Source organism: Cryphonectria parasitica, assembly GCF_011745365.1.
Source record: "Cryphonectria parasitica EP155 unplaced genomic scaffold M406scaffold_8, whole genome shotgun sequence".
Taxonomy (NCBI): Eukaryota; Fungi; Ascomycota; class Sordariomycetes; order Diaporthales; family Cryphonectriaceae; genus Cryphonectria; species Cryphonectria parasitica.
In genome coordinates this window covers 2,302,065-2,324,050 of record NW_024468916.1, presented here as the reverse complement: position 1 = coordinate 2,324,050, position 21,986 = coordinate 2,302,065, and the positions used below count along the sequence as shown (strand labels likewise).

At 53.2% G+C, this 21,986-nt stretch overlaps 3 protein-coding genes across 3 annotated transcripts; all 3 read left to right on the top strand.

The window, feature by feature from the left end:
- The first annotated feature begins 8,220 nt into the window (after window positions 1–8,220).
- Window positions 8,221–12,152, top strand: M406DRAFT_281862 (uncharacterized protein). The gene is made up of 6 exons (XM_040918460.1): window positions 8,221–8,455; window positions 8,526–8,621; window positions 8,936–9,339; window positions 9,415–10,150; window positions 10,204–11,159; window positions 11,257–12,152. Exons 1-6 carry the CDS (start codon window positions 8,337–8,339, stop codon window positions 11,676–11,678), a joined length of 2,733 nt encoding a protein of 910 aa, XP_040772762.1. The 5' UTR covers window positions 8,221–8,336; the 3' UTR covers window positions 11,679–12,152.
- A 6,071-nt stretch (window positions 12,153–18,223) lies between these two features.
- Window positions 18,224–19,846, top strand: M406DRAFT_50052 (uncharacterized protein; the record flags this gene model as incomplete). Its single annotated transcript, XM_040924405.1, has 4 exons — window positions 18,224–18,310; window positions 18,443–18,899; window positions 18,959–19,043; window positions 19,102–19,846. Coding segments are annotated over 4 exons (1,374 nt in total), but the record flags the coding sequence as incomplete, so codon positions are not given.
- Window positions 19,847–20,051: 205 nt separating this feature from the next.
- M406DRAFT_358094 (uncharacterized protein) lies at window positions 20,052–20,412 on the top strand. The gene has a single exon (XM_040923791.1). It carries the CDS (start codon window positions 20,087–20,089, stop codon window positions 20,390–20,392), a length of 306 nt encoding a protein of 101 aa, XP_040772760.1. The 5' UTR covers window positions 20,052–20,086; the 3' UTR covers window positions 20,393–20,412.
- Window positions 20,413–21,986: the final 1,574 nt, after the last annotated feature.

Sequence of the window (21,986 nt, the reverse complement as noted above, 5' to 3'; positions counted from 1 at the left end):
GTGGAAGTGAACAACAGAACAGGCGTGGCTTGTAGTCACAGACCCTTTCTAGACATGGCCACTTGACGTTCGCCGACCAGAGATTGCTGATCTCTTGTCTTTCACGAGACCTATGGTCTTGAATGAGCGTGTCATGGCACATGGGCAAATGGGCCACATGCCTGCCCGTCCCCCCTCTCGCAAGGAACCGCGGTCCAAATGGCAGATGGCAAAGCCCCCTACCCAAGGCATCTGACTTGTTCATTTCCTCTTCAAGTTCATAGCAGCAGTCAGGCAAAAAAGAAAAAGAGGGGGGGGGGGTGGGTTGTGGCGCTGAAGAGGAGCTGCATTAGCGATGCGGCTTCTAAAAATGCCAGGGTTGGTTTCCAGATTCGACAAGGCGGCAGTATGTGCCGACGAATGCTGATGCGGGCCGTGGTGATTCGTCGCCGCCAAATTTCAGGGACGAGGCATTCCAAAAGGGTCTCCAACCACGTCGGAGATTTGATGGTGGCAGGACTAGAAGGGGTGTCGCGACCCACTTTTGGACGCCTAATCGAGCTCACCAGCCCGACGGAGAGATGTTGACAAGGCTTCACGATCCGCGGGGACTGAGACGCGCCAACCCCACTGCTCGGTCCTCTTTCCGGATGATCTCTGCAGGTGATTTGGTCGACATCTGGGGAGAGGGTAGGGGTTCCGTTAAGCGGGTAAAACTCGAATGGCTATTCTCAGGGCAGCAAGGCCAAAAGTCGGTCGGGCAGAGCATCTGGATGCTGGCATCTCGATGCTGGCTGGTCGAACAGACAATTCTCCGAAAGTGCCCTGTGCCTTGTTTACGGGACAATGTCGGCCTTTTGGATCTGGCGGCACTGCAATATGCCATGAATAGAGCTGATAGTCGAGTCGGCAGAGCAAGACGATGGGTCGTTGTGCAGCACCTCTTGTCGTGGTGGCCCCTAAGGTGGATTGGGTTGTGTGTGTGTATATGTGTATGTGGGTACTTCGGTGAATGGATCGACCGAGACTCGTTGATCCCAAAGGCGAAAGAAAAGAAGCACTTTCATGTAAGGTCTTGCGAACTGGCTGGTCAGGCAGTGATCAGCCAAGGCAGGCAATGAATTAAGGACATGGTAGAACGAGAGGCAGCAGCAAAGACGATCGCAACGACCCTTGGGCCCCAAGTGAAAATTATCTCAAGCGAAGTGCTCCACAGTCCCATATTGTGTGGGGAGAGACAGACGGTCATGGGTGGAACAGTCCACTCACATGATCCACGATGCGCACTCATCTGGGGTGCAGCTGACTCTGACTTCTCGAAGGGACGGGACTTCGATTCACGATTGCGGAGGGTTTGCGAGGTTGGTGGTGTTGCAGTGGCCGAGGTCCCAGATGACATGACGTAACGTGCCGCAACCTGTCTGCTGCTGCTGCTGGAGGAGTTCTTCGCCAACGCCAACTCCTTCTAGTTCTCTTGCTGTGGCTGCATGGCTCACGAAGTGTACCGTGACGTGCGTGGCTCCCTGCCAAGATCTGAGTCGACAGCTCTCCATCTAAAGAGCTGTATGTCACTGACCTGTCGGTAGTCGTCCCTCTAGGCTGGATTGTGTGCCTGGAAATAGCGTCAGCAGTATGCATTGTTTGTCCCTATCACGATTCTATGCCGCCGGTGTTTCGAATCCTGAATCCTCGAGAGATTGTGGTTGTCCAGTTGGGGACACTTTTGGTAAGATTTGCCACAATATGAAAGCTAGGTCAATCCATCCCACAGGTAGGCGTTCAATTTTGGGTGGGTTTTTTCTTCATGACCTCCACCAAGACGACGACCCCTCCATCCTTGACTGGCTGGAACCTGCCAGGTGTGTTCCCTCTCGTTAGCTGACCAATGCACATATCATCCGCTGGACCCTCCCAGCCGCATAAGATCGTCCCTGCACGGGTTATGTGATGTGTTCACACGGGTATCTTGGGGCAGCACTGGGCAGGTGTCCACCACTGGACTCAACTCGGCGGTTCTCCAAAATGATGTGGTCAGTCATTTGTGCGAAAACTTCCAATGGGTCAGCTCAATGCACGATCGGGCCTTCCAAGATTAGCTGCCAGGGGGCTGCCTACGATAGCCGCACATGGCCGGGAAATGAGAGAGATTGAGGAAAAGGGCCGAGCTGGCTCGACACATCGTTAGTAATGCAACGATGACAAGGGGGCGTTTGAAGGTGATCTGCCTTAATAGAGCCTTGATCGGGTAGCTACGTAAAACAAACATAGCACGTCAGCATGGCAAGCAACCTTGTAAATTTCTGCAGCTAGATTAGGCCCCAGTTAGTCCCCAGACTTCCCCAGATTATTGTCAGCAAGGTCTTGTGAGGCAAGCACAGCCCGTGGAGGCGCTATGATAGGCTGCCTGACCACCTACCTGCCCTGCTGCCTTCCTTTCGTGGACCTGGTCATGCATACTAAATACTTAGTACTTAGGCATAGGCCAACGGTGAGAACTTCGGCCGAATTTCGTTTGCACTGAGCGGCCCACCGACGTTGCTACACACTCGAGTTTGGGCAGTCACAGAGGAATGCTAAAGTCATGATCTTCTTCTTCTTCTTCTCCTTAAGGGCTCGAAGTGGGTTGTCGTCTTGCCTCTGAAGCACCGAAATTGCGGCTGCTTTGGCCCGTCTTCCCGCTTCGTGTCAACGGCCTCACTGACCTGCGAATCGACAGCAAAGAGAAGAAGAAAAAAGAGAAAAGAAAAGGGGAAAAATTCCAATCGTCGTCAAACAGCAATGATCCGCTCTCGCTCCTCGCTCTCTCTAGCCCCCTTCCCTTTCAATCTGGGTCTCCAGACAGCGCTCACTCGTTGTTGCTTCCCGGTTTGTCTGGTTCATATACACTCTTTGGGAAGCCTGTGCAGCAGTTTTAAGTCCAAATATTGGGGATCATCCAATGAGGATGTTTTGGCCATTGAGGATAGAGGGAAAAGTTAGAATCTTTCAAAATCGATGGCTGAGGATCCAAAGTGACTTGCTCTCTCGATATTTCCTGCCTGTACGTGTTCCTATTCCGCTCACGCTTCCTCATTCTCAAGCCGAGGCTGTGTGGCATAAATGACGGTACTTGTGGGTAGTTCAGAGGAAGATCCAACAAGATTAACAGTGGCCTCTGATCTACGGGTGAGCATCTCTCACCAGCTAGCCCTCGTTGCGTATCAAACCCTACTGCGCTGATGACCATTTTTGGTTGGCACCCGCACACCATCGTTGGTTCTTGCCCCTCGATTCGGTGAAACACTTCAGCTCGAGCGTCTTCTTCGATCTGGCCTACATTGAGGATCAAAGTCTGACTTGGTTGTGTGCATACCAAGACCAGACTAGGTTGCGAGGACTGCCCATACCTCTATTGAGGTTGCCAGTGCTGACCGCCTAAGTCGAATCCTCGGTTCTTGACCCTGCATATGGTGACAAGGCAGTGGCCCGCATGTTTGAAACCTTCAACGGAACAGACATACATCACATATGGTGTCTGGCTGTGAGCCTGATCACTTGTTAGTCGATATGATGCATACAGCCATGACCTGGGCGTCCAACCCCCCATCATTGCAGAAGTTCGACCTCTGAATCGTAGAGCTGTGTGTTCTGGAAAGGCCAATTTGGCATCCGATCGACTCACGAGATCATGCCAGTCGATAGCTGACTTTGCTGTCTGCCATGATGCTCTCTATGGTCTCAGCCGAGTTCATGCACAATATATAGCCCAACCTAGGTGTTGAGAGGCCCGGCAAAAATTTATGGGACCATGCGATGGACAGAAGCGCGGAAAGAGGTGGAGGAAGGGGAGTGACCGCGGGGTTCAAGGTCTTTGGTCAAGCTGGCAGTCTTTGTCGATCTCGGTAATTACATGCTTGATTTGTCAAATAGAGAGGGCACGGAGGTGTGCCTATTCGCTATCAATCTGCCATGAAAACTTGTAATATGAGCTTGAGCACTGTCTCGAACCACACTTTAAAAGAGGAACGTACCAAAACTGTCATTTTCCACTTTCTATCTAGCCTGTCAAGAGGATGCTTGTCGAGAGCTTCAACGTTGACGAGGTTCGACACACGGTGGCATGAGCACAACCGGCTAGAATAGAAACGCCTGCCCCTTCCAGAGTGATGAACGTGGTGAAATGCACCATTCTGGAACTCTGGTAACATCGAGCGGTATCTGTTTCAAGAGTGCCAATCATGACCGTTGGCTGGGAGTAGCAGTGTTCTGACAAGTGAGTGCTGAACTGGCCTGGGCGTTCGCTACCTGCCACTAAACGGAGTCAAGAAGAATGCTTCGCGGCTATGCATGCCACTTGTCGAGAAATCAGTCCTGAGTGATGGCAGGTATGTCCAGGGAGACTGGTCGTTGCGCTGGGCCGCTGTAACGTTGGCTCCCAAGAGGTGTGATGCTCTTGGTGAGAGCGGACGAGACGACGGGTCTGATACTTGACGGACCTGCTAGGAGCGTATCATGGATCTATGTCCTCTCAAAAAGTCCCAAGTCAATCCTCATACATAAATCCTTGAGGTTTTCTCCGCATCTGGCCATGGCACCAGGCGGTGAACCCCAAATGTTGGCGGTTGGGCCCACACCACCCACCAGGGGCCGTTCCTTTCCCCGGATTTTCGAAGAATCTGGGGGATCATGGGTTCTCCAACTTGGCTTCCCCGGATTCTTGGGCTTGCTGTTTTCTTTCTCTCTCCATCATCTCCACACCGCGATCCATTTTCAAGTTCGAAGGAGATTTTTGGGATCGTCTTGGGAGAAATCTTGTGTCTTCCAACAAGGCCACGCTGTGACCCAGAACCTTAACAAGAGGATGCAGGCTGTAGCACAGAGCAGACCGTAATAAGTGCCTCATGATTGGCTGGACGATCCACTCTAATTTGGGTTCTACAGCAGCGGGCGGCGGGTGGACTTGCATCAGCGCATCAGGAGCCATTGCGCGGATGCTATTTGCAATGCCGAGGCGAGCGTTGGAAACCCCTCTTTTCGCTAGTTTAGCCTAGCAACATTTCCGCCCGGGGGTGGCTGGAGGCTTGTTCCCTGCTACATTCGACAGCGCCTTTCCCCCCTCCCCCACCCAAAAAGTTGCTTTTCTCCAATGCGGAGACAGACCTTGTGTATGCTAATCATCGTAATTGTTGATCCATGAGGATGAATGGGGAGTTCTATCCATCCCTGGTTGCAGTGGTAGAAGAGACGACAGGGCAGCCAGAAGCCACAGCGTGTGACATGGAAGGAGAGGGGTCAGGTATGAGCCCACCGTGCAAGTGCTGATCGACGCGTCCTAACTGGCCCCTGGCTGGACGGTAAGACCTACCACTTGAGCTACCGCCAAGTTGTGGCTGGCTATTGACGGTACGGAATTCCGGGCAGAGAATGCCTGTGTCTCCTGATGCAATTCTGCTGCTGGATGGATGCCAGAACGGTCCTTGGCCAAGAGTACTTATGCACCATGCGTAGTACCATAACTAGCAGTCCTACCGCCCCCCCCTTTTTTTTTCTTCTTCTTCTTTTAATTTCGAAGAGGCCGTGGGCAACTCTAAGAGGTGACTAATAACAAAGGGCATGACGTTATTTTCCCCGTCCACATGCTCTTTTTGGGACGTTTGTGACCTGCTGCAGGTCTTGAAGTCTAACGTCTTTTTCTCATGTTCGAGCTTGTAGGGACAGGGGAGCGGGGGTCGCTACCCACTAACACTTTGGTACGAGCTACTATGGAAAGTCCCCCTCTCTTCCCCCCGGCTTCTCTGCACCTACCCTGCTACCCAACCTAAGTAGTCTCACAGCAATGCCCCCAAACCACGGTACTGTAGGTCTGTGTTTCCTCATTGCGCTGTCCACCGTGCCACTTTCTCTGCCTTGTCTGCCCACCTCCAAAAAATCCCGTCCCCACCTCCGCAAAGCCTCCGCATTTTCGCCCACATTTTTTCCTCCACTCCCTTCCCAAATCGCAAGCACGATTGCGGAGTACTGTGCCTACCGGTCAACAGGGAAACTGAACAACGCAAGAGAAGGCGAAAGGCTGCATGCACGCTCTCCACTTGCTAATGCGAGCCAACAGCTCGACCCGACTGACTGACCTTCTCCGCGTCCCCAGGCCAGCAGCACCAAGCAAAGGAATCAGGTGACCATGCTGCTGCAATCCATTCAGAGGTCATCAATGCTCGATTGAACGCGATGCACTCTTCAGAGAAAAATCATTGAGGGCCGAGCAAGCAAGCAGCAGCAGCAAGCAGCAGCAGGAGCAATAATACCAGCAACAGTAACAAGCAGCCCCAGTAGCAACAAAAATACTCCCTGTCCTTGTCCTGCAACCTTTTTGGTGGTCACCACATCATCTCTCTTTTCTCCCCCCTTTCCTCCCACCCTTCCCACGTCTACATAACCACCTCTTTATCATCATTTGTCCATATTCTCTTTCTTTTCTCGGGCCTACCAACCCCGCCTTTTCTGCTTTGGGGCGCCCAAGCCTTCTCTAGCCCTCTCTCCCCTCATCAAATCCCCATTTCCCACCTTGTCGATCCATCATCATCAACAGCCTTCTCGAAGGCGCAGGCCTACAACTTCACCATCTCCAATCCACACATAGACCCAGGTGTCGGCCCAAGCCAGTCGGAGTCCGACCCCAAGGACCAAGTACTCGTCAGGCTGCGGAGGACAGATCGTACTTACGTCAAAGCTGATCAGCAAACCCTCAGCCCTGTCATAGCAGCCAGCCTTGACTCTGTCTCTTGGAGAAGGCATACCACGCGAGAGGAGAAGACACCAACCAAGATCTACAGTGCACAGTACGTATGCGTTCGTTTGACAGTTGACAAATTCAATCTCCCACCTGGCTATGCATGCTCTGCAGACCTTACAGTACTCTACACGCGACAAAAATGTGACTCACCTTCTATCGAGATTTTGACATGCTTGCAGTTGACAGTTGACCTTCGAGCTCGAGGCCTATGATCCCCTAAGCTTTCCTCAAACATTCCAAGGTTTCAGAGACATTTTCCGCACAAAACGTGTCTTGGTATGTGAAATTTTGATTTCACTGCACATCAAATCCAGACCTCTACTGTGATTGTTTCTTTGTGGTCTCCAAATTCTGCTCCGTCTTTTCCTCAGTATCTGCAGCACACGCTTTCACAAGCCTTATGAGACTGGGGACTATGTTGACTTTCCCCTCACTGGCCGCGCGCACGCACATACACACATACACACACACAGACCGGGCCCTCGCACTCCGTCACAGTTTGGGGGCCAAGCTGTGTGGCTGATGTCCACTACCGAGACGTTCACCATCCATCATCCAGCTTCCCCGCGTTTACCTCCCCTAGCATACTTCCCCCTTCTCCATTTCTCAAGTACATCCCCCCCACGTCTTCTGTTTCGGAGACTTCCATCATTGTCCCAACCTCGCCTCCCATGCTCCAATAATGCCTAGAATTGGGCACAGGAGTACTCAATCTCTAACCCATCTCCAGCAGCTAACTCATTTTATTACTCATAGAGAACAGCTGCGTTTCCCCACAGTTCTTGGAGACCCCTTCGAGAGTCCATCAGAATTCCCATTGTCCGTCGCCAGCAAGGTCACCACCCTCAAGAATTCGTGTTGGACGCCACACCTCCTCCACCTTGGCATCATTCCCGTGTAGGCACTGTGCCTGTGTAGGTTCTGGTTCTTGAGGGAACCTGCCCTCCTCTCTCCAATAGCCAAGAACGCCCACAACATCGCATTCTATTCGTCACCTGCAAAACAAAACAAAAGGCTCCCAAGACTTGCACACGGGCGATTCCTGACAGTGGTCCCTGGCCCGGCTCGCGTGGTCCCTGTCTCATTTCCCCGCTGCGGGCCACCAACAACGATTGTATCAGGACGGAGTCCATCACTGCCTAATTATCGGGTGGCAGTATCCTGCGTTCACAAGTTCTGTCGTGCGATCGACCTTATCTCACCTTGGCCGTAAGTGCCCTGCCAGACAGTATCACCTCATCTATCGTTAGCACGCATCGACCCCCAAACCCTGGCCTCTGAAGGTTACACTACAATACGCCGGACACCCTAAGCTGGCTCCGAGAGGAGGGGTAGTCTCCCAGAACAAAGAAACATCATTTTCCTCTGCGCCTTGACCTCGTGCTCCGCCCATCAACTCGGCAAACAGGACCTGCTTGTTGGCTGCTGATTCAGTCCAGTGCAAGAACGCCGCCATTCCGGGACGGTGCATTTGAGATATCCCCTCACGCGTGCGTGCGCACGCACACACGCCGCTGCGTAACCTACCAGCTACCCTCCGTTAACCCCAATCTCGAGCATCCCTCTCTGATCCTCGAGACCTCCCAGAATGCTCTCTCTTCAATCCCCGCAGGGGCCTAGTCCCCCAGGCGCTGTCGATGGGCCCGGCGATGTCAAGCAGCCAAAGCCCAAAACTCTGCCTTGCCGTTTCTGCGATAAGTGGTTCAGGTGAGCTTGTCCAGTCTGACCCCCATTGGGGATGATACTCCTGCTTACTTCTACCGTGTCTTCGATTTAGGCGAGTGGAACACGTGCAGAGGCATGAGAGGACACATACCAAGGAGAAGCCGTTCGCCTGCACCTGGGACAGCTGTGGAAAGAGTTTTGGCAGAAGGTGAGCATCATTTCTTCTTGCAGTATCTGAAGTCTTTGGGTACTCTGATGCAGGGCGAAGCAGGGCGGCCTAGAACCCCTCACACACCCGTTCCAGGCCTCCAATATACTTCTTTCCTCGTATTCGAAGCTACCCCAACGTGACCTAAAGCTATCGGTCTATCTATCCACATATCCTTCTCTTGCATCCCTTCTCCTATTTTCGCCTTGTCATTTCTCCTTCTCCTTCTTCTTCACCGCCCAGTCGACCATTTCGCCACCTATTTTCTCTTGCGTACTTGTGTTCTCTCCGAGATATGCTTACATGGACATCAGGGATCTCCTCGTCCGCCACGAGAAACTTGTGCATCTCAATGAGGGGAACAAAGATGGCGCTCCAAGCACCACCACACGGCAGAGAAAGGCGTCGACAGCGACGCAGGCGAGCCCAACCAAGAGCCAGCCCGACACCGATATGCTCGGTATGCAAGCACAGCATTCCCAGCCGCACTTTGCACCAGCTTCCGACACCACGATGTCTGCTGTGGTCTCCTCTCTCCCCCCAGACTCTCGCATCGCACCAAGAGCAGCTGCAGCATGCAATCTCGATCTTTTGTCTGACGCGGCGACCCACCTCGCTACAGCTGGTGATGTGAACAATATGCAGGCCATGATACCCGACATAAGCCAGGCACCGCCTACCCTAGGTCGAGTCGACGGCCTGCCATCATACAATGACCGTGGCCGCGAGCCAGATCCCGCCGTCTATTCCACATCTTTCCCAGTTACTACTGCCCCCTTTACAGTCAGCGCAGCGCCCTTTCCGATCACCACAGCATCATTCCCGGTCACGTCGGCCCCTTTTACCATGAATGCGGGACCCCCGCCGCCCCCATTCGAAAGCTACGACCTCTTCATGGACGACATCGGATCGCAGTCACACTTCTTGCCAGCTGGGGTGGACGCGGATCAGCCCTTCGGTGTTTGGCCTCGCGGCACGAACTCTGTCTTCCCGTCCCGATTCCCTTCGCTCGCACCGGAGGCTTCGACAGACGGTGTCAATCGGCTGCAGGAGGACGGGATGAAAGCTCCGGCATGGAGGATCTCGGCTAATGACCATGGGATCATCAAGAACCGCCTAGACGAATTCTCAAGTGTCCTCCCCAACGACTTCGTCTTCCCGTCGCGACATACCTTGACTCGATATCTCGAGGGTTATATCAGCGGGTTCCAAGAGCACCTGCCGTTCTTGCATATCCCGACACTGTCCCCCACCGAAATGGCGCCTGAGCTACTTCTTGCAATCGCCTCGGTGGGTGCACAATACAGGTTTGAGAGCCACCGCGGCCATGCTCTCTGGTATGCCGCAAAGGCAGTTGCTCTAGAGCAGATTCGAAGGCGTCATAGCCATGAGATCCACACACTGCTGCCCACCCCAGCTGCCTACAGTCCTCATTCGACACGAGCATCGCCCAGTTCCGGGTTTCGACACTCCTTCAATTCCGTGCATTCAGACCGGCCGATGACGCAGGAGACTCACCGTGAGCCATAGTACGTCATGTGTTTACTGCTTTAGATCCTCCTTTCTACTAACTACTTCATAGTTCTCCTAATACTTTTCAGTCGCGTCTAGAGACCATTCAGGCACTCCTGTTGTTGTTCTCCGTCGGTCTCTGGGGCGCCAAAGCCATCCTACAAGATGCCCTGTCCCTGCAGAGTCAGCTTGCCCTTCTCATTCGAGACGAGGGCCTGACCCAGGAGCCTACCCAGGTCAATGATTGGGATGCTTGGGTGAAATACGAAGGGAGCATCCGGACCAAGCTCATTGCCTACTGCTACTTCAACCTGTGCAGCATCGCATACAACAGCCCACCCGTGTTGGTGACCTCAGAGATCAATATGACACTTCCCAGCCCTTCTAGACTGTGGCGAGCAGAGAACACATGGCAATGGCGCGAAGCCAAGCAGTCGATCCCTCATTCCAACATAACCCTCCAAGACGCCCTGACGAGACTTCTCAGTCGACCCAATGGCGGGTCACTCAGTGATCTCTCGACATTGGGAAATTACGTCATGATCCATGCCTTGATCCAGCATATCTACCTGCTGAAGCAGACCACGTTCGCGCTGCCTCAGAGTCCATTCATCGCCGCCGTGGCATTCGACAATAGCGGTCTCAGAGAGCAGGATGTCGACCAGATCAGCGGTGCACTCCGTAGCTGGCAAATAGGCTTCGAAGAGCACCGTCTTCGGATCACGCAATCTGCCCAGCAGATGGGCAGTGAGAATACCCCGGGTGGCCCAGTGGCCTTCGACGCCACGGCACTGTCCCGCCTTGCCCATATCCGTCTACATACCGACCTCATTCCCGCCCGTGCACTCGAGAGCCGTGATCCCTATGTGGCTGCTAGCATTTTCAACAACATGCCACTCCTGCCCCGTGGCCAACGTCTCAATAAGGCCATCTTGCAAGCAGTGCATGCACTTTCGATGCTTGTCAAGGCTGGCATCAACTACATTGCCAGGACAAAGTCTCTAGAGTGGAGTATCCAGCATTCTCGTAAGCAAAACCGTCCTTTTATTTGTGCCTTCTGATAATTATGTGACAAAAGATAAAGATGATGGTGAGAAACTACCGCTAACAAGCACCCCTGCAGTGTGCAATCTGGAGTGCGCTGTGCTCCTTGCCAAGTGGCTGATCACTCTTGCATCGATGAGCCCAACCCAGATCCTGACAACAGAGGAAAAGACCATCCTGTCCTCTATCAAGACCATTGTCGATGAGACTGAATATGCTGTTCCCATTGACCCGTCTTTGGCTGCAGTCTCTGGGTCTGCTGAGCCAATTCAGCTGACAACGCAGCAGCAGCACAGAGGTGAAGTGTCGCTCAGTGACTCGGCCAAGTTGCGCCAGCTCGCCTCAGCTGTGCTGCGTATCTGGGCCAAGACCTTCAAGGGGGACCACATCTTCGAGCTTGTCAAGACTATGGGCCTTGGGTTGGAGGTTTACTCCAACATCCTTGACAAGCCTAGAGACCAAGGCCCCTTGGGGCGAATGTCCAATGCAGGTTTGGAGTAGCACAGCCAATATGTGATCAAACTGCCTGACACCAAGAGGAGCAAGACATGGAGCACCTTTGTCTGCAAGGCAGAGTCGGGTGGAGGGCGACATCACCATAATCAAAGGGGAGAAGGAGGAGATGACTAGAGGGTTCGTAATGAATGACAGGATCCTATGTCCATTGATGACTCGGTTTTGTGGTGTTTTTTCTTCTTCTGGAATTTTCACAGTATCAGTATGGAATGACTTGTGTTTGGGAAAGAAGGGCTGGTGGGTAAAATACCTAATTGGAACATTGGCTAGGGGTAGGAAACTGATGATTCTATTATGCGTGTTTGTTTTTAGGCTCTTTGCTGCCCTCAAAAAGAATGTCGTTACACCGCCTCTGGCCCCTCTCATCTGGGACCACTAACACCTATGGACATCCATGCTATTTATCCCCATCAGGTGAATAGTTAGCAAGATCAAATTTGTCAACGTCATTTATGTGTGTCTATTCCGTCCCAACCACAGGCATCACAAAAAGCTCTACGAGATGTCGCAATCCTACATGAAACCCTCATGGACAGCAGACTTCACTCAGGATACAGTACTATCATGATTGGACCCTATTCCATGATTCACTAGAAAGCTTGGGCGAATTGCCTTGCCCTTCATGGTATTTTTGGGGGGGGGGGGTTAAAGTGTGTGAGTCCGACCGTTACGCAGCTATATAGGCCACAGCCGTTTCCAGTCAGCTGGGAGTGGTCACTCCCTTTAGCTGTCGCATATAAAGTGTATTGCCTTGGAGGGCATTGTTTCCTTCTGACCAACCAACTAACTCCAGCTCCATCATCACATCACCATAATCGCACGATCTATGAGCCGGCAATTGGCTGAGCTCGTTTCTGTTACTGCGGAACTCAAGAGTGCGCTGCAATGTTCCAGTTGATTTAGAGACTCCTGATCAGACTTGTGACAATCCAGCTTGAGTCTCACGCAACACAACCTCTTGGTCTCCAGCACCATACGACCGCAGCACTGGCCCCAAACCTCGTGGATACGTGATTTAGAAAGTCTGCAGATGTCTGGATGCTCAAGGCAGGTCAGGGGGGACTGCGATTCCTAAATGAATATTTCCGAGTTTCTGCTGCTTCAGATCTGGGGCCAGCGTGATGTCGGTCTGCTTCGGTTGGGCGACGGGTGCCTCTATAGCCAGAAGTGGGAGACGAACAAGGACACTCACATCCTTAGGGACCTGACATCCCCCTCTCCCTTTCTTGCTTATTTTCTCATTTCGCCCTCGTATCAACAGTGAACGGTGAAACACTGTGTGCCTTACTGCAGGCTCTGTTTGCTGGCACCACACGCTGCCTTTATCAATGCTCACCACCTTTGGACGGCCCCAAACCCATGCCCATCTGTTCCCGAAAGACCGAGGCTCTTCGGGCTGGTTGGGGGTCGAAGGAATATGTGCCCATCCAGTGTCAGATACCAAGGCCGAAAACACACGGACTTGAATGGCGTGCCCCAACGGACATGAATCTCGACTTGTATGCGTGACCACGCCAGGCCGAGATCCCAGCGTCCACGTCAAAGACCGAAACAATTCGGCAGGAACTGGGTCCTTAAGAGGTACCCAGGCATTTCACTGGTTCTTGTGGGGCGATGCCGTGTAGGACGCATATTTGGTGGTACACTTTTCTTGGGCCCCGCTGGTGAAAGATCTCGCTGCGACGTGATGATGGAGCTCTGGTCACAAGGTACGGCGGAGCTAATACCTGGCAGTTGGTCGTTGTGATATGTCATGCCGAAGACCAAGGATGAGGGTGTCGCATTGATGAAAGGGTCTCAGGTTGGGGCCGAAATTTTGCGGAAGTCATGGAGCGGTACGGCCGAATGATCATGCAAGAGGCATGTCTGGTCACGAACGGTGAGGAGAGCCAGGCTATCAGCGGGCGATCTCCATCCTTGTGGAATCGGTACCATGTCAAGGGCATGAATGTTTGTGTTGATGAACAGGATCGACAAATCGGGTCATGTCTTCGTTTTTGTGATGTCCCAGAGAGGAACTGAGAGCGGTGAGGGCTGGGCCGAATGCTTTCGGGAAAGGATGATGGGGTCGAATTGGCTCACTTGGTGAGGGGGTATAAGAAGTCGAGGTTGGCCAACATCAATATCAGCATCGTACGATTAGCACATGCAGTGTATGGAGGAAGTGTCCTGGCACAAAGACACTTGATCACTTATTCTGCACGTGGGACGGGGCGGGGCGATGTATTTATTCCAAGGCATGGCGCAGGCATCACAACTATCCTGGACCAAACCTCAGCCTCACCTCCAACACACAAGACAGCGCGTTATTGGCCCTCTCCCCTCTTTCTACCCTGCCCTTGCCCGCTTTCCTTATGGGCCTGGTACCCAAAGCGAGGATGGAGAGGTCCAGACCACCCACCCACCAGCGACCTAAGGAACGTTCAACGCACGGCGCATCGGAACGTCCCGTCGACATCAGATCTTGACAAGCAGGACCAGACCCACAAACCACATGACGAAGCGGATCCCAGAAGCTTGGTAAAGCAGGTGGGCCGGCAGCAGATCAGGGATGTGAAGAGGGGAAAGAAGAAGAAGAAAACGTTCGTGGGTTGCTGCGATATGACCACGTCAATGAACTGGCAGCCGCAGTCCTGTGTGCTTGCAATGACGGTGTCCGAGGGCTCTCGGACGCGATAGGCGGCCTGGCACCTCTTTCTCTCCTCTGGTCCTCAGCCTAGCTGTCAGGCGGGCCCACGGGCCGAGGGTGTGGTGGCACCCTCTATCATAGTGCAATCCTTCAGGGGAGCACCAGATCCTGGACATATATATCACCGTCTGGTACCTGAAGCTTGGTCAGCCAAGGTCCCTCAACCGCAGGGCGATCATGGTGATTGTCTTGAGGGCTCTTGGTCTTGGAGGTTCTCGTGATACGTCGAGAGTTACATCTCCTCTATGTCCGCACTGTGATGCGAAAGGCTGTGATGCCCGAAAGGTGTCGGAGAGAAGGGGTCCAGAAGGCTCGAGATGCGGACAGCCAGGGCTGGCAAGACAAGCCAGCCCGGAGAGGGATCTGGCATCGTACGATTTTCTGGACGCATCGTCTGAGGATGGCGGACAATTTTCTCAACTTTTTCTTGTTTCCCTTCCTTTCTTTTGGTACTGGGTCCAGGTTGGGCAATTGTGATCGATCGATGTAGGCTGTGCGGCGCTTTTAGGGGCGATGGTTGGAATTGATAAATCAGTCGAGGCCCGCTCACTGTTCAGGTCGAACAGTTGGGGTTGAACATCGCAGCAGGGACGACATGCGACAGGCTGGAGCGACCGACCCTTCCTGCTCATGCATATATATTTACATATGTATGTACGAGTCGTCCCTGCCGCATCCCAAAAGGGTAAAAAAGGACCAAAAGAGTGCCCAGCCTTCAATCCTGACCTCGACCTGGACCTCGACCTGGACCTCGACTTGGACCTCGACCTAGCCGTTTACTTCCAACCTCAACGTTGATCCCCGAATTTGCCCACAATGTCAATGCATTGTGCAGACGACGGATCTGCGGCTTGTCTCTTGTATGGTTCAGCCTTACATCATGCCCAGGTTTAGCGTCGCACAAAAAGTTCGAGTCCTAACAACCCCGAAAGGCACCGACGACAGGACAGGCTTGGCCTCGGAAGAACCTCGAGTCCATGACACCGCTACATGTCGAAGGAACGACACCAGGAGCTGGGCAAGGCTGAGACTCGCAATCAATGACAAGACGACGGTGGCTGGGAGCAACTACAACTGGGAAGAGAGTCGTAAGATCGAAGACGCAGCTCCTACTGTTGTGGTATCCACCCAACGCCATATGGATCTCTATGATATGAGGTAGGCAGAGGCGGCGGCAGCAGCAGCAGCAGCAGCATCCCGGGCGGCGAGATCATCTCACATGCCAACATCAGACCATTTCAAGCCTCTTCGACGCACGAGTCGCGTCCGCCTGGCATGTTCTATCCAAACAGCATTCGATATGGCCTCGCCTCACGAGCGATGGTGACCCGTGAGGGGCATGACACCTCTCGGGTAGATGGTTTCGGTGGGCATTTCGGGGTGAGCCCTTGGCGAAGACTGGCTGCCACTGTGGCCCACTACACCCCCCTTTCGGATGCAGGCCACTTTCTTCCCCGGCTGAAGCATCGCAGCATTTCGCTGAGACTCTCACCGCAGCACACTAACAGCGCCCTTGAGGAAGTAGTCGGCCCAATACCTGCAACTTTGCGACCAGACCCTGCCACCTCCCCCCCCCCCCCAATGGTGGAATGGGCCCGCCGCCGGCGCATGCTTCATCTATGGCGTTCTCACCAGCCAGGCTGAATCAAACCATCAATCGTGGCTCGAAATGATCAATTTCGCTTTGACGAGAGAGAAAGACTCAGCCGGGCCCCTTTCGCCCTCGGTCACGTCGCGCTTCTTCCAGTGGTCTAGACCCCTACCGGCCAATTCGGGAGCTGAGCGTGCTGAGACACTCGCCACGCCGCAGTGTTCTACATGCTGTCACTCCGGACCCTCCATCTCGACCTGGTTCAAGCGAACCCTGAGGCGATCGAATACCCCGTGCCTAATACCAGGCGTGTGGTGCGCTCTGCCGCCATGTACCATTGTATCTGCTGGGGCCCACTACAATCTCGAGAGCTCCGCTTACGAGGTGGTCACCTGCATCAAGACAGATTCGCGAGTATAGCTCCCCTGTCCCGAGGATTTTTGGATCTTATTTAGCGACGATCTTAGCGAACTCAGCTCAATGTCTTCACTCCCGACGCGACGTCCAGATCGGGGAGGAGGGGTGATACGACGAGCTCCCAGCTCGTGGCCCACCTGCCTGAGGCCCTGTTGTTGGATTTTTCCAACTGCACGAGGATTGCACGAGCCTCCGGTCCACGCTCATCTCCCCTCATTTCCTGAACAACAGAGAAACCCAACCACGACAAGTCAAGGTAAAGAAGGCATCGAAACCTGACAGCCTACTACCAGGCGTGGGTTGCCAGGCACCACAGAAATCGCCAAGAATCGCCACTCGCTGGCTGCACTGGTCTCAAGAGCACCCTGTCCAGCGTCACATCTTGCGTGAGTACACGGGTTGGACAAGCCACAATCCTCCTCCTTCCAGCCTGAAGGTCGCCGGCCCCCCTGTCCATCGGAGGCCAGATGGCTGTATGGGCACCCTCATTGCTACGACACTCGGTCAGTGGAGGGCATCCGATTGGGACGACGAGGCTTGTGTCGGGAATAGTTCCTTGATGCACAGGATCGCGTGCCCTAGGCCGACAGCGACATGGACCAACCGCCATGGCGCAGATTTGTGACCTTGCTTTTGCTCTCCTTTAGTAGCCTGGACCTGAATATGGCACGAGCCAGCAAAATGACTAGGAGGACGAGGAGGAGGAGGAGGAGGACGACGACGACGACGACGACGACGATCACGACAGGCTTACATTCCGGGCACAGGTCCAGGTCAAGGCTCGGCCGTGCCAGAGAATGGATTGGATCTGATTGTATGAATGAATCTCCTCTTCCGGCGGCTGTGAAGGATGCGACAGGTTTGTGGCCCAGGAAATATCCCGACCCTCCGGGCCCACGGCCGGTTGGGGCGCTGAGACCGCGGCAAGGGGTGTGGGCACCCAGACGATTTGTCGCCGGGCTGCATCTGGATTGGCACAGTTTGACCACTTGCCGCTCCCCGTCCTCCTCCCCACGACGCAGTACTACCTACCAGTTAGCTATGTACCTGCAGACTATACCGTGCTACAGTTACTATAGAACACATTAGTACTATAGTAGGGCGCGGTGCCGCCACCACCGCTGCAGAGACCGGGAACCCCTTACCGCCGACATCTCCACACCTCTTCCGCCTCTCTCCCTGGTGGGCCAGCCCGAGCTTAGTCAAGAGTGGGATGCGCATCCCAATGAGCAAGGCTCAAACTTTATTTCATGTCTCTCGTTCACACTCCAATCTTTCGTACGCACACACTCCGTGCCCATCAAAAACCGCACCTCGACACCGAACCGGCGATCCATTCCCTCCGTCTCGTGGCATCCCTAGAATCCTCCAGACACGCTCCCAGTAGATGTGGTCCATCGGACGAACAATGCCCAACTCAAACCAGGTCGAGAAGGCCAAGACTGGCCGTTCAGCAACGTCTTGCCTCGAATGCCAGCGCCGAAAGCAAAAGGTAGGAGGAGGGAAGCTCTGAGTCCATATTCTCGCCTCGGCTTGAGCTAAAGTATATCAACCATCTGCTACCAGTGCTCACGCGATTGGCCCTGTAACCACTGCCAGGCCAGAAAGGTCCCTCACCTCTGTCAATTCGCCCCGAGGAAAGTGCCGTCGCCAGAGAGTGACGCTCCGAATGGTCCCCCCAGGTACGTGACGACAGGTTGTCTGCTTTTCGGATGCAGAAAGCCGTTCGTCCCACTGATCCATCTACTCCCCAGGCTGTCAAAGAAGCGGAAAGAGGACAATTTCGAGTCGGAGGACCTGTCCGATCTCGCCGATGATCCTAATCATAGCCTATCCGACGGGTTGGCCAAACTGGGCTACATGCCTGGCCATGAATTTTTTGCCCTTGCAGCACCCGGCGCCGATATGGTAGGTGATGACGTTGCTCGGGGATCTAAACTTGTAACTGACGCCAACCTCAGTCGTCTGCCAGCCGTGAAGAGGCTTGTCTTGGTCCTCAATCCGAGGAGGTCAGGACCGCGCTGAAGGTTATATTGCCAAAGCCTTACACAGGTATGCAATGCCGACCTCTTACGCCTCAAACCTGCTAACACTGTTCAAGATGTCCTTGTCCAGAATTTTCTAGAAGTGGCCAACTATCAATACTACTGCATCTTCCCAGAGCAGCTTCGCGGACAGAATGCAGCATGGTGGGATGCAAGGGCAGCGGGTCAGAGGCTCAGCCCCGAGCTCACCTGTCTCCTGATCCGTGTCTGCGCCGTGTCCACCCAATATCTGGAGACCTCGCTACGGCAGAGACTCGAGCAGGAGCTGGGTGAGAAGTCCCAGGCCCTGACGGAGCGCTTGCACGCAGCCGCCCAGAAGCTCAGCTCGTCGATCCCGAGGGGCACGGGTGGGGTTGTGCAGGTGCAGCAGCTCTTCCTTGAGGCGTCCTGGTTTAAGTCAGAGGCAGCCGTGGTGGACTCCTGGCATGCCTTGAGCGGTGCTATACGCGAAGCACAAGAGATTGGTATGCTGCGCTTTGGAAAACTGCGTGTTTGAGTTGTACACTAACATCTCGTCGTCTAGGCATGCATAAACCAGCAGAGGGGCTGCCTGACTTTGACCGTGAGCTGCGGAACAGGTTATGGTGTATCCTCTGGACGTGGGACTGGTACGTCTTGAGCTGCACGAGATACCCTCGCCCTTTTTGTTGCTGATCATGTGACTAGGCAAATGTCCACTCTGCTTTCTCGCCCACTTCTCATCGACCAAGACGACCACAAACTAGAGATACCCGATGGTCGATTAGAGAACATCACAAACCCCGAGATACCCCACCCCTTGGGCTCTGTCGCCCTTCAAGCACAACTTGGTCTCTACGTCTCCCATTTATTCCAGAAGATGGACTCCGACCGCTCTGTAAAGCTTATCCTCGACATTGAGGATGCTTTGGAAAAGTGGATGGGCACGTTCCCAGCCGCCCTGCGCGACCACCGGCCTGATACACGCTGGGATCAGAAGTACCACTACATCCCTTTTATGCGCTGCCAAGTCAACATCATCGCCTACTGCTATCTGCTTGCGCCATTGAAAACCTTTCTGTGCGGAACTGCCGACCCGAAGATCATGAATACACAACTCGGTGCCAACCTCAGGCTCAAGGGCGTCGATACGTGTCTGGACCTGATGAAGGCTGGGGAGAAATTCTACGACCTGATCTTCCCGCAAAGCATCAAATATTTCTTTATCATCTTCTTCTTGTTCGACGCCGCTACTACCATGTGCTCTGCTATCGTCCACGATACGGAACACACCCTACCCAAGCGCAGCCAGTGTCTCCGCGCTGTCCGCACAGCGCAGGAGCTGATGGACGGCATGGCGAACCTGTCTGAGTCGGCACGGATCTCGGCCTCACTTTTAAGGAAGTTGACTGCTACGCTGCCGCTCACCTTGGCAGAAAAACAAACTCTCGGGATCGGCCAGACGTCCTCCTCAAAGAAAATAAAGACGTCTGCCTCGCCCGAAGCACCCGGCTCTAATGTTACTGCGGGCGCAGAATACGGCTTCGATCCTCCCGGAGGCCCTCCCGGGTCGTTACCCGTCGTCTCGAATGGCACGGACAACACTTCGTCGGCCATGAGTTCGATATCGTCCGAACTCGATCAACAACCACTACCACCATCGTACGCAGCTGCTACGCAGGGCTATAATCCTATGCCAATGCAATCAACCCCGGCAGCAGATTGGCAGTACAACAACTACGGCGCCGGATTCAGCACCGGAATGCCCATGGCCAATCCTGCCGGACTGAGCACTGGCATGCCCGTCGTCAATTCTGGCGGGTTGGGAGCTGGCATGCCCGTGACCACCTCTGCCGATCCAGGTGACAGGATTGGTGGTGTTATCGGGTTGCAACTTGGAGATCCTCTGACCGGAACGTTTCTGGATCCGCTGTGGGGTTGGGATAGATTGAACATGGACATCGGGTACTCGGGGCCGCCCATGAATTATCGCATGTAATTGGTCCAGTCTTTGCTCATAAAAAAAAAAAAAAAAAAGGGACGTGCCCGAAGGGATCCAATGTATTCTGAGGGCTTATTTCGGGTGTCTGGGTGCAGCCAGCGTACTGCCTCACGAGAGGTGATTTCCGTCCTCTCCTGATCTATTTTCCACCAACGTGTGCTATGGTCAGGTTGTTGGTCGTCATCGCCGCTCGTTTCTGCGTTTCTCTTTCAATCAATGGTGAGACGGAATCGGAGACTGACTCGCCGCGGCCGGGAGTCTACGACGAATCCAAGTCTACTGTATTACTTAGCGCCCGGGGTAACTACCCAGCTAGCCTAATTCTATTCAAAAAGAGCTCTGTCTTATTGAGATTTCCTAATCTACTTAATCTACCCCTCCAGGCCGGGCGTCCCAACGGGCTATTGAATGTTCAGCTTACTGAGGTGATCAACCCTTAGCAGTGATCAATGACCACCTCCATAGCTGATCCTAATAATTCATCCTTGAGCTCAGATCCAGAGTGCTGTTTGAGTGCAATAGTTAGGGTGGCCTGGTCGGAGGCTCGCTCTATCTGTCAGCTCCGTACTAAGGTGTGTCTCCGAGCCATCTCCTGGGAGATGTAAATGTCTCAAGTTTTCATTGTAAATGCACATTGCTTCATAACCAACTAGTAACAGAGATAATAATCCCGAGTTGCCTGACTAGCCCTTCCTTGGTTTATAAAAAAAAAAAAAGTCTTCATTACAATTCTTTGACTGCTCTCGAATAGGTATCAATAATTACACGCCCCAAGCCTGTAGTAATGAACGGTAGCGATTTCTTTTGGGCCCGGGAGGAAGAGATGGGTGGTTTGGAACGGTCCCGTCCTGATTCCTTCCTCTGGGGAATTCTAGACACGAATGTTGTGAATACATCTTCATCTCTTCTTGAGAAGAAATTACTTGTTCTGGGTGTGTTTGACAATGGAAATAAGTTTAGATCTCATACGGACATCAAAATCAACTCTTAGCATCCCGTGTTCGTCCTGGGCTGGGCCAGTAGGTCATGAATATGAATCAGGGTTGACAAGCTATAAGACCAAAGATGATGGCTGGAAGGGCTATTTGCTTACATTGGAAAAAGGCTATATCGAGGGTGTTGCGAAAGAATGAAGGAAATCCTGCCAGGCCTATACGTTACACCCATGTGACGATAGATTAAATATAAGTTAACCACTGCAAATATCTCAAGTACTCTCGAAGCAGTAATTACTTGATTACTGTGACTCCCAAATAGATCATTTTATATTGCATTATTTCTTGGAAAAGACGCACATATGACTAGGATCATTTTATTCATAAGAATGTATAATGAAAGGAAAGTAAGGAAGGAAAGAAGAAAACTACGGCTCAAGCTGCTACTTGTAACGAAGTAGGTTGAGCAGGGCTTCAGTTGGCCTTCGCCCACGACTTCTTTTGGCATCCAAAGGGCCCAAGTATCATAAGAACTAACATCTGCTTCAGACTGGACAGGACTTTGTTGTTTCGTTGGTGGTCTTTATATGTTACTTCGGAATTTGAGATATAGGCTGGGTGGATGAATTATTATTTGTTGCTTCTTGTTTGGTATT

What these genes read in the sequence shown, in the direction of transcription:
- M406DRAFT_281862 (XM_040918460.1), top strand. Translation starts at nt 8,337, where the DNA reads ATGCTCTCTCTTCAATCCCCGCAGGGGCCTAGTCCCCCAGGCGCTGTC. An exon ending in TTCTGCGATAAGTGGTTCAG is followed by an intron (nt 8,456 to 8,525) that starts GTGAGCTTGTCC and finishes TCTTCGATTTAG; the next exon opens with GCGAGTGGAACACGTGCAGA. An exon ending in GTGGAGTATCCAGCATTCTC is followed by an intron (nt 11,160 to 11,256) that starts GTAAGCAAAACC and finishes GCACCCCTGCAG; the next exon opens with TGTGCAATCTGGAGTGCGCT.
- M406DRAFT_358094 (XM_040923791.1), top strand. Translation starts at nt 20,087, where the DNA reads ATGCCAATGCAATCAACCCCGGCAGCAGATTGGCAGTACAACAACTAC.